Raw genomic sequence first — 12295 nt, forward strand, 5'->3', positions numbered from 1 at the left:
ACCAACCACACTTATGCATAAACCCCACTCCCATTCCACCATGGTTCATTGCTAAGACAGACCATTACTACTCCAGGTCAAAATGAACTTGGGTTTGCTTGTAAATTCACTTTTGAAAAGCTGGTTTTCATCACAGTGAATTTAGGACTAAATTCACATTGGTGTTCTCTAGCAGTCTTCCATGATACTAAACCAGGGCAGAGCAGAAGGGAGGACCAGGAAAGTGAATGACCCACGTGATCTGCTCCTAATTTCTGTACTGGGTTCCAATCCAACCTGGGCCTAATTGTCCCACTGACAGCAAGACAGGCAGATTTATACTCCATATGCTCCATATCCTCCAAATCTCTTTATGAAAGTAATCTCAGAAGTCAAACTCTGAACATCCTACAGGCACTTCTTATCGTTCAGAAGTGATCCTCCTCTGGCCTGGCTCATGTTACCCAAAGCAGTCAGGCCAGCTGTGAAGGATGTGATTCAGTTACCCAAAAAGGTAGCTCGTTTCCAAGCAAACACTGGATTACTTTATAGACTACACAGGCTTGCTGTCAGCAGGGAACCTGGTTGCCACTGGCAACTAGATTTGACCAAGGTGACCCAGACATTTCCTCTTGCAACCAGGTGGATCAGAAACCCCAATTTAAAAGATTCCCTAGCAACACAAGTCAAACTCTTAAAAACAAAAACAACCATTCAATATGATCACTTCAACACTTCAAAACCTTAGCACTCAGTTCCTCCATTGCTATCTTTTTGGTACACAATCAGGACCCAGTAAGTTAAGAGTAGATGCCCCATGCTCAGAGTAAGGCCTTCAATTTACTTTTCCTTTCCCAGATGCAGAGTGCTAAAGTGAAGTCTATATGTATTGATCTAGAAGATTCATATCCCAATTTTTGATCAAATTATTCTCAAACGTTCTTAGATGAGATTTTAATAATGTGTGTGCACAACACACAGGAAAAGCCACACAATCCAGCAAACCTTAGTCCCAGCCCAGTATGCTTCCCCTCAGCCCTGTGGTCCAAGGGCAACAGACAGTAGGAACAGAGTGTTCTTTCTGGCTGGGAGGCGGGTGGAAAGAAAGCTTTGGGTATTTACAGAAGAAGCTGAGGTATGCTGGTGCCTCACTATCAAATTACTTTGCAATGATTTTGAAGACTATGCAAGATTGCTTACATTAAAGGTATTAGTGGGGAAAATAAGGCACTTTATTAATACTTGAAGATCAAATATTATATCACATACTATTGGGGCGAATTCTGCCAGTAAACATCTCTTGCATTAGAAGCAGAAAGAAAGGAAAGAGGATATAATGGATGTGCCATGGCCTGCACTGTTAGGTACAGCAATTATGAAGCGGCCGGGGTGGGGGGAGGTTGTGTGCCTTGTGCCTTTGTTCAGTTAGTCTGTAAAGGGGAAAACAGCGATGATTATAGGCATCATGGTGCCTGTGGCTTTTCTAAAGGTACCTATCTAGTATTACACCGAAGTGGGGAGATATTTGGGGTATTAAAACTGTAATCCCAGAACTGAGGTTTTTTAAAGGTGTTCACTCCAAAGTTTCAGATTAGAGATCCGCCCCCCAAAAAAGGTGGTTTTTAAAATGCAAGGATAATAGGATAACAACTTTTGAAGACTCATCTGCAAAGCTAGCCTAATTTCATCATACCGTTAATATCCTACAAATGAGTACCATATTTTTCGCTCTATAAGACGCACCCAACCATAAGGCGCACCTAGTTTTTAGAGGTAAACAAGCAGCAAGAAAGCAATGCAAAGCCTCTTGAGCGAAGAGGCAGGAGTGCTCCAGCTGCGCTCAAGAGGCTTTGCGTGGCTATCGCTGAAGCCAGGAGAACAAGAGGGATCGGTGCACACCAATCCCTCTTGCTCTCCTGGCTTCAGCGATAGCTGCGCAGCCTGCATTCGCTCCATAAGATGCACACACATTTCCCCTTACTTTTTAGGAGAAAAGTGCATCTTATAGAGTGAAAAATACGGTAATTATGGATATGCACAGGAAAACAGGCTTGTGGATGATTAGGAGCCTTTTAAATGTTGCAGCCTTTTGTTCTGCAAGACTAGACCACAGTATGGCTCAGTCATCTACAAATACTATCCCACTTCTAAATTACCACTTACCTATTTGTTTGGAAGCTTGTAGTATTGTCTTTAAATCTTCAAGTATGGATTGTTTGTTTTCCTTTGCTGAATTTTCATCAACAAAGCTAACTATTTTCTTCCAGGTAAGACCAGAGTTCAGTTGCTCTTCTTGCAATTTGGTTCTTTTATTCTGAAGATATATATATAACACAAGTAGTCAGAAAGGTTCATTTTCTTTGAAAAAAGGTATTCTATATGGTAAGAAAAGGAATGTTTTCAAATACTTCCAAACGCTATCTACCTATTGCGTAACAGAGCTGAAAGTTCCAAATGCTAGCACATTACTCATGTGTTAAAAATGATTGCTTTTAAAACAACACATAAAAATCTAGTGAAAAAATTGCATGCTTGAATCTCACACTGTTCTATTAGTCATTTCAGCAACCATCACTCTTTAGCTATTCCTTTAAACTTGAATGGGGGAAAGGGGGGAGGCAAGGAGAGTAGCTGTTGCCAGGCAGAGTTTAAAGCAGTGATGGCCAAACTTGGCCCTCCAGGTGTTTTAGGACTACAACTCCCATCACCCCTAGCTAACAGGACCAGTGGTCAGGGATAATAGGAATTGTAGTCCCAAAACAGCTGGAGGGCCAAGTTTAGCCATCACTGGTTTAAAGCACTAGTAAGAGATGAGCTTTGGGAGTAGCTTTAATTCTGAACCACTCTTCACTTATGGCTCTATGAATTTGGGTTCTAACCATAGTTAAGGAGTAGGTCTGTGTTCAGGCATATTGCTAAGTGATGGGCTAATTTTATCCAAGGATTATAGAATTATAAATTATAGATTAACCCTGGCTAACGAGTATAGTTTTAACTGTTGTTTATAAACCATAGTTCAGCTGAAGGGCCAGGTTTGGAAAATCAACTTTGGCTAATGATTAACTAAATCATGGCTTATAAACCATGCCAATCTCTAATGATTGACAATGGGATTCATGAATCATCTTCTATCTAAAATTTGACTTCTCCCTATTTTTTCCCCTGCCCAATCTTCCCCTTCCCCAAACCCTCTCTGATTTGGGAAAATATGAAATACAACTGACTGATCCATCCTATACCATTTCACCTGTTTTTCAAAAGGACCCACTAGAGAATGTAAACAATTCTCCTTCTCCATCACTGATACCACCCTTCATTCCAGCAGCCAATCACAGTCCCTTTTTGAGATTCTTTCCATTCTCATGCAGTTTGGGGGGGGGCTGCTATTGCCATAAAAAACAGGCACCTAAAAAAAGCTGCACAGATTATTATTAAATAGAGCTAGTATTCCAACTCTTCTTTGAGAGCCATCAGAAGATTATTTAAGAAAAATGCATTAAAGTGCTGTACAGTATGTTCCTTAAATTTATGCTATATTAGTTGTTGCTGATGCTTGTTTCAGTGAATGGAATCTCTTTTAATGGTTCATTTAGTAGTGCACTTACACAATTTCAAATGACATGAAAAGAGAGGGCCAAATTGATGCTCTAGTTATAGTGATGAAAGAATGGAATAGAGGTAAGATTAGAGGAGTTACTCTGGGCTTATAGCGACATGACGGAAATCAGAATCAGCTCTGAAGTGCTTGGGTAGGTGTACGCGTAGGCGTAGATGGCATCTCAGTATCAAATTGCCAGATGCCAATTTGTTTCTTTTCAATTTACTTTGAACAGAAGATGCCATTGGCTGGCAATGACTATTTGTGCTATTTTGCCTTTTGTTTCAGGAGTGTCTGCTATTGGTTAAAAGTTTTAGCTTTTCACTTTCTAGAGAGATCAGCAGCTCTATCGCCATAGCTCATTAAAAACAAAGCAAAAGGATTACAGTGGTACCTCTGGATGTGAACAGGATCTGTTCCGGAGCCCCGTTCGCATCCTGAAGCGCTTCCACGTATGCATGTGATGTCATTTTGAGCGTCTGCGCATGCGCGAGCAGCGAAACCCGGAAGTAATGCGCTCCGTTACTTCCGGGTCACCATGGAGCGCAACCCGAAAAGCCTTAACCTGAAGTGACTTCAACGCAAGGTATGACTTTATTTTCTCATGTATGCCCAGTGATGTGGGTTTTCCAGAAAGTTTTGTCTGTTTTAGCCTGCCACTCCACTCATGAGCCTGGTAAGACCTCAGATCTCATGGCATCCCCCATGGTCTGCCTAATTTGGCCCAGGAGCTAGACATTACACTTGCCTGCTCTACAGATTACTAGCTGGCCAATGACAGACTGAAGGTCAGAACTAACCCATAGAATATCACACTCTGGTATGTCCACAAATGCTAGCAATGGAAAACTGTAGAAAAATGCTGCACGCACATACAACTGTGTGACATTAAAATGACTTTTCGAAGTTACAAAATTTATGGCACTACTGCATCCCTTCAGAGCTTTATCCTTTCTTGTGTGAGCTTTAAAAAAAGATTAATGGTTTTTTTGCGGGGGGAATACATAAAGTACATAATCTGAGGCAAAGCTGTTGACAAAATGACTGAATATAATAAGCAACTAAAAACATTAAAATAATTCTCAATATTTAAGTTTTGAACAAATAAATTACCGTTAAGTCAGCAGATTCTTCACTGTAATCATCTTGTTTAGTGACATTTGAAAAGGAGCGCAGGGCTCCTGTTAGGCGAGGAAGGGCCATTTATTACCCATTCAGTGATCCATATGATGAGACATTAAATTCATCTCCAGCAGGTAAACCTCCAAAAAGAACATCAAAATCACAGTTAGGTTTTGCCAGTGCTTTGGGAACTTCTCAGTTTAAGTAAATAAACTATTTTATGCAAACAAATGGATGTACACTCAGAGCCTCTGTGTATAACCTAAGAAAATTCTTGAAGAACAGGTGAGATCCCTACAGACTGGAGACAGGTAAATGTTGTCCCCATCTTAGAACCGTACAATCATAGAATCATAGAGTTGGAAGGTACCCTGAGGATCATTTAGTCTAAACCCCTACAACACAGAAATATGCAGCTGTCCCATACCAGGGATTGAACCTGTGACCTTGGCATTATCAACACCATGTTCTAACCAACTGAGCTATCCAAAACATATCTTCAAAAAGTGGGGGGAAAGAAAACCCAGGTCACCAACCAGTCACCTTGACATTGATAGCAGGAAAGGTCCTAGAGCACATATGTAAACAGTCGGTCTATGAGCACTTGGAAAAGCATGCTGTGATTATTACAACCCAGCACAGTTTCTCAAAAGAAGTAATGTCACATGAATCTCATGTGAAAAGAATCTAGAGGGCTTCGTAGATAGACCACAAGCTGCACCAATAGAAGTATAGTGTCCTGATCAAGGGAAATAATACTATTGCTCTATTTTTCCTTGGTCCGACCATACCTAGGGCACTATGTCCAGTTCTGGGTACCACAATTTAAGAAGAATGTCGACAAGCTAAACCGTGTGCAAAGGGCGGCAGCCAAGATGATCAAGGGTCTGGAAATTGAGCCTTATGAGGAACGGTTGAGGGAAGCGGATATGTTTGGCCTGGAAAAGAGGAGACTGAGAGGAGATATGACAGCCATCTTCAAATATCTAAAGGGCTGTCAAATGAAAGATGGAGCAAGCTTGTTTTCTCCTGCTCCAAAGGGTAGAACCCAGACCAATGGCTTCAAGTTACAAGAAAGGAGATTCCAACTAAACATCAGGAAGAATTTTCTGACAATAAGAGCTTTTTAACAGTGGAATAGACTCCCTTGGAGGGTGATGGACTCCACTCCCTTGGAGGTTTTCAAGCAGAGGTTGGATTGCCATCTGCCATGGGTACACTACAGGGGGCTGGACTAGATGATCTTTGGGATCCCTTCCAACTCTGCAATTCTATGGTTCTGTGTATAGGATTGTACTTCGTCTTAAACCGGCAGGCAAGAACTTTAGCAAAAAGAAATTACTTTAAATTATTTGATGAAATAATATAACACAAGCAGCATTATAAACTTATTATAAAATGATAAAGTCATTTTCACTAATTAACAGATAAAGCATACATTCACTGAGTAGGCAAATAACATCAGGAATTTTATGGTACAGCAGCAGCTAAGTCATACTGTGCCAATGACTGAATACATTTCCTTAGGCTCCAATTGTATTCATATTTACCGGGGAGTAAGTCCCACTGAACTCAATGGGAGTGACTTCCAAGTAGATATTAAAGGACTACATTATTAACATCTGATTTACTACGTGGGAATGATAAGCCTATCCCCAAAAATCAACACATGTACACAGGCTTAGAATACCATCTGTATTTTTGACAGAGAATAGCCACAACTGATACCCCACCAAATTTCAAGCTGTAAAAGTTATTTTACACTTGGTGTATAATCTATAAAATGGGAATCATATGGGCACAGCAGCCTTAGATACTTCAGCAGAAAAGGTTTTAGTAGTGAATGATGAGGTGCTGTGGCAAAGCCAACCTGATGCTGCCTTTACATTGTACATGCACCACACTGAGCTCCTGCTGCCTTGGCCCTTCCCTTCACAGAAAACCCCAGCAACCTGCTGTGTTGAGGAGCAGGAAACATAATGGAGAACCGCATTCTCCACCTTACCAGCCATTCCTAGAAGGTTCCAAAGTCTAAGACAGGTATAGGCAAACTCGGCCCTCCAGATGTTTGGGGACTACAACTCCCATCATCCCTGACCACTGGTCCTGTTAGCTAGGGATGATGGGAGTTGTAGTCCCAACACACCTGGTGGGCCGAGTTTACCTATGCCTGGTTTAGGATCACAAAATGCACACAATATTGTATACTTGGTAGCAACTTAACATAACATTGGCTCCCTGCCAACTGCAGTTTGTAAACTGAGATCCAGGCTAAGGAAAATGCACTTCCCTCATTGTCTGGTGCATTTTTCCCATTTCCCTCCAACCATATTCAGCATTAAACATGATTCAGCTTTACAGTTTCACCTGTACAAATCATGGTTAACACTAACCAGGTTGTTCCTTAACCATTTGAAAATATGTTTCACTGCCCAGTGTAACTTGTTTGAGTGTTATCATAGTCAGCTTTGGGGCAGATGTAATACTGAACTGTAATTATGGCTAATGAGGGGATAGAGATTTGCACCAGATGGAAGAACAGAGTTAAGTATGTGTTCCCAAGGCTGGCTCTGAATTTGTAAAATACACAAAGCCAACATTAGATCTTCACCAGGTCAATCATGGAAAGGAAATGTCAATGATTTAAGACATGCTGATTTTGTATGCATAAATACATATAGGACTGCATTAACTCCGAAGAGATGTGGTGCCACAAAGGACTACAGGAGCAAGGAAAGTCACCTCTCATTGCCCTTCCACCAGTGGAGGCCTCCCATGAACAAAACTCTACTCATGGAATACTCCAACCACCAGGATCAAACTGAAGATCCACATCAATATCTTTTCCTTAAAAGAAATTGTTGAAACTATCAAGCAACTGGAAGACTTCAGCACCCGGCAAATTGAAAAGGCTTAAATTCTTCAAGCAAGACTTTAGCAAGCCAAGTGAGTAGGGAACAAGCCCTGCTGCATGTCATCATCTCCAAAGCAAACCAAATAGCTATGCTCTCGAATAGGAATAAAAGTAGTAAGAATAAAACCTACATACACATGCCTAAGGCCAGTCACCAAGAACTTCCCAGGTTCCTGTCTCCTCTCTCCTGGGCATGTCATTCTCTCTTATCATTGAAATTTTCAAAGCCATAGAGAACATAAAACTCTTTTAGCTACTCTGCTAACTGAAGAGCTTTTCTCATACTTTCTTATGGCCTTGGATCATGCAGTACTGGATCACCCACTTATAGTCAAGAGACTTTTAATGCTCCTGCAGAAGAGCACATTCTTTACACCAAGAATTAATTTTCCATTTTGGGGACTACTTGCTACCTAGGATTTTTCCAGCCTTTGCAAAACTTACACAGAAGAGATTTTAGTTAGACGGATAACATGTGGACATGATGCTGTTATCAAGTCCTTTTGTTCCACCTTCATTTGTCAAGTCTTATTTGGTCCAAAAGCTCTCTGGATGGAAACAGAAGTACCACTTGCTTTACTCAGCTGTCAAGTATGGAGAGAAAACAAAATAAAGTGTGTATCTGAAGAAGTGTGCATGCACACGAAAGCTCATACCTAGAACTAACTTAGTTGGTCTTTAAGGTGCTACTGGAAGGAATTTTTTTTCTTTTATTTTGTTTTGACTATGGCAGACCAACACGGCTACCTACCTGTAACTGGAAGTATGGAGAGAACGCTTTTCCTATCCTCAGAAAATTTTAATGGAACTTCACTACACAACCAGTTGAGTGTCTATTTATGGTAGCATAAGCTGGAAACCAAAACAACTTCAACAACAAATCAAAAGATTAAAGCAGCACATACCTTTCTTACTGATATTTATAATGGCTTCTCTTGCAAAATGTCTGCAAAACGCCCAAAAGCTACTTATTAGTAATCTTTCACCCACTATGTCTGCCTTGTTTTCATCTTACTATAAAGAACGGAACCAAAAGACTATTTATTTTATTACTACTTAACATAATTTGTATACAGTGGTACCTCAGGTTAAGAACTTAATTCATTCTGGAGGTCTGTTCTTAACCTGAAACGGTTCTTAACCTGAGGTACCACTTTAGCTAATGGGGCCTCCCGCTTCTGCTACACCGCCGGAGCACAATTTCTGTTCTCATCCTGAAGCAAAGTTCTTAACCCGAGGTACTATTTCTGGGTTACCGGAGTCTGTAACCTGAAGCGTCTGTAACCTGAAGTGTCTGTAACCCAAGTTTACCCAAAATGTAAAATACACATTAAAATTGGATTGGATTGGATTGATCTTTATTACGGCCACATTATTATTAATACACATTAAAATGCGAGATTCAGCAGCAAGTGTGACCAGCTTATCAGAAAAGACTACAATTAAAAAGCAAATAGGCATAATACTAGCCTTAAAAGGAAAAGGTAAAGGTACCCCTGACCGTTAGGTCCAGTCGCGGATGCCTCTGGGGTTGCGCTCTCATCTCACTCTATAGGCCGAGGGAGCCAGACAGCTTCCGGGTCATGTGGCCAGCATTCTGGCGAACCAGAGAAGTGCACGGAAACGGGTTTACCTTCCTGCCGGAGTGGTACCTATTTATCTACTTGCACTTTGACGTGCTTTCAAACTGCTAGGTGGGCAGGAGCTGGGACCAAGCAACGGGAGCTCACTCCGTCACGGGGATTCGAAGTGCCAACCCTCTGATTGGCAAGCCCTAGACTCAGTGGTTTAGACCATAGAGCTTTACATATTCTTAATATAGGCAGCTGCCTTATAGCAGGTTAGACTATTTTACAACTAACCCAGTGTCGTCTACTCAGACTGGGAGGTTCTTGCCAGTGTCTCTGGTAAAGATCTTTGCCACCACCTGCCTGATCCATTTAACTAGAAATGCCAAAGGGCATGTAAAGTGTGTGTTCTGCCACTGATGTACCTCTGAGCCTCCCCAGATTATATAATCAGGAGTATTGAGAGCATGTTTTATGTAGCCTGAGTAACAAATATACCAAAGGTAACCAGTCTTCATTGGCTTGATGGCCACATTCACTCTGGGGCTGGATGGCAGCAGTGGGTGTGGTCAAAAGTGGAAATGGCCACCCACCCTCTTGCACACCTCTACACACACAAGGATACAAAAGCAATTTCCCACCTTTTCAGCTGATCCATGCAGATGAACTAACTGAGAAGCAGCAATCTGTGTGGAAAGGGACTATTTCTCCACTTAGCAAATAATCAATGTGATGCACAGGGAGGAAGTGATGTTGAGCTCTCTGCTGACTTGTGTGCTGTATCTACTTTTTTCTTCTACAACCACTGCCAGAATCCGGGGGGGGGGGGGACTGCTTGGAGATGTGGTAGATTAGAACCTTATATAGCACCTATGGTGGGGGTAGTACTATTAAAATGCACCAATTGGCTCAAGGCCATCTCCTTTGACTTAGTCACTGGGAGCCTGAATGGGGATGGGGAAAAGTAGCATGTCATGACGTCTTTTTCGAAATACAGTGGTACCTCGGGTTATATACGCTTAAGGTTACAGACTCTGCTAACCCAGAAATAGTGCTTCAGGTTAAGAACTTTGCTTCAGGATAAGAACAGAAATCGTGCTCCGGTGGCGCGGCAGCAGCAGGAGGCCCCCATTAGCTAAAGTGGTGCTTCAGGTTAAGAACAGTTTCAGGTTAAGAACAGACCTCCAGAACGAATTAAGTACTTAATCCGAGGTACCACTGAATCCACCTATCCGCAAGTAAGAAACCGGGGCTCTCGCAGGCAGGCCGATTTAAGAGACGTCAGGCTCAGTTTTCCTTTAACTTGCAATGCCGGTCGCTTACCCCCCCCCCCCCAGCGGTGACAAAAGCGGTCCCTTGCTTACTTGTTGCTCTGCCCCGTTACCCAATGGACTTTACTCCCAAACGGCCACGAACAGGACCAGAGAGAACTGGGAGCCTTGCCTGCAATAATAAACACGACCGGGACCGAGAGGCAACCGTCACACCGCAGTGTCTCTAGAACCAAAGTCTCACCCGAGTAAACAGGCGCGCAGGGCTTGGGCTATAAAAGGCTGCGATCCCCGTCCTCTTCCTGGGGAGCGTGGGCTACTGAATCCCGTGGCTACAAGAAGGGAGGGAAGCCACGAGAAGCGAGGGACGGGCCGGAGACTGTCGCTGCCTGGCTCCGATCCCGGCGGGAAACCCCGCACTGGGGGCGTCAGGGGCTCAGCAGGGCTGAGTCTTTCTCTCTCCCTCCCACGGAGGGCGCCTCCTGCTCAGCCCCCAGCCGAGAAGCGGCTCCGTCCGGCGGCAGCTGCTGCCCGGCTTACCTTCTTCGCTTTGCTGCCACGCCGCTTCTCTCCCATGGAGGGCCGACGCTTACTATTTCGACCCAGCCGCTTCCGGGTTCCTCTCCTCGCGCAGCCGCGTTCCTCCCCTTCCGCCGGTTTTGCCGGCTGGGCCGAGGGGCGCCGCGCCGCGTGCGGAAAGCGCGGTGACGGCGGCGCTGCGCTTCGGCCGAGGCGTCAGCCAATGAACGTCCCCCTCGTTAGGGAAGGCTCCGCCCCCTCTCCTCAAGACTTCGACGTGCGCAAACCGCCCGACTTTCTCTTTCGTTTCCTGATGCGCCCCGGAGCTGAAGGCCAAATCTGCTGCCGGCAGGAAGAGGGGAGGGGAAATCCTGGTTCCGCCTCTGCTTGCGGGATAATAGTGGCAGCTGCCTATGTATAGGGAACAAGCGAAATTCAGAACTGTGGCCGAGCTGCTTCCCAGTTGCCAACCGCACGTTCTGCGTGCAGAAGATCCCACGTTCAATTTCTGGCATCTCCGAGTGGGCGGGGTATAAATAATAAATTATTATTAATTATTATACTCGGGAATGACTCGTGTCTGAAACCCTGGAGAGATGCTGTCGGTCAGACAATGCTGAGCTAAATGGAACAGTGAATGGTTTAACTCGGTCTAAGGCACCTTATTGCAAAGAGTCGTTGGCAATAAGTTTTTGTTTTGTTTTTAAAGCACCCAGAAACTTTAAATACAGATTAAAAGGGGGACGTGAGGATCCGGGCTGCCGTTTTGATGCTAATGACATTGTGTTGACACTGCAAAAAAGTCTGTGACTCCACAATGAGCAGGCATCTGGAAGCAGAGAGAGAGAGAGAGAATGATTCTCTGAAACATCTTTCGTATCAATCAGGAACTGGAGCAGAAGATGGAATTTTCCACTTTTTAATATCAATTTCATTACATCGATTATGAAGGCCTGTCATGTGGGTTTACCTATTTAGGAAAAGGTATAACTTGGATTTCTTGACTCGGGTGACTTTGACACATTTCAGGACATTCTTTGAAACATTCCAGCTGTGCATAGATCTGCAGAGCAAGTCAAGCCGTTTGACCAATGGATTTGAGCATAGTATTGTGACCAGAGATTGTAATTAATAAACTTCCTTAAATGCCTTAAGGCTTTTCTCCCTTCATACACTCTGCATGACATCAAATTTGCGTCTTAAGTCTATATGTTCTAATTTTAAAGAGAAAAAACTTGATTCCACCACCACCCCACATAGCTAGTTTGGTGCTACCCTATTTTTACTATACTTGTCTTTCAGTGGGTTTTATGTAAGTAGAAAA

General features: G+C 43.2%; 1 protein-coding gene across 1 annotated transcript in view; it reads right to left on the reverse strand.

The window, feature by feature from the left end:
- Window positions 1-11151, reverse strand: part of ASCC3 (activating signal cointegrator 1 complex subunit 3) — a 204620-nt gene extending 193469 nt beyond the window's left edge. The window contains exons 1-3 of the mRNA XM_081856656.1: window positions 10993-11151; window positions 4691-4839; window positions 2143-2293 (exon numbers count right to left, since the gene is read on the reverse strand). Of these exons, the coding sequence (XP_081712782.1) occupies window positions 2143-2293; window positions 4691-4780 (241 nt within the window). The 5' untranslated portion in view covers window positions 4781-4839; window positions 10993-11151. The remainder of the gene's footprint in view (window positions 1-2142; window positions 2294-4690; window positions 4840-10992) is intronic.
- Between the last annotated feature and the right edge of the window lie 1144 nt (window positions 11152-12295).

Source organism: Podarcis erhardii, assembly GCF_964252035.2.
Source record: "Podarcis erhardii genome assembly, chromosome: 3".
In the NCBI taxonomy this organism is placed as follows: Eukaryota; Metazoa; Chordata; class Lepidosauria; order Squamata; family Lacertidae; genus Podarcis; species Podarcis erhardii.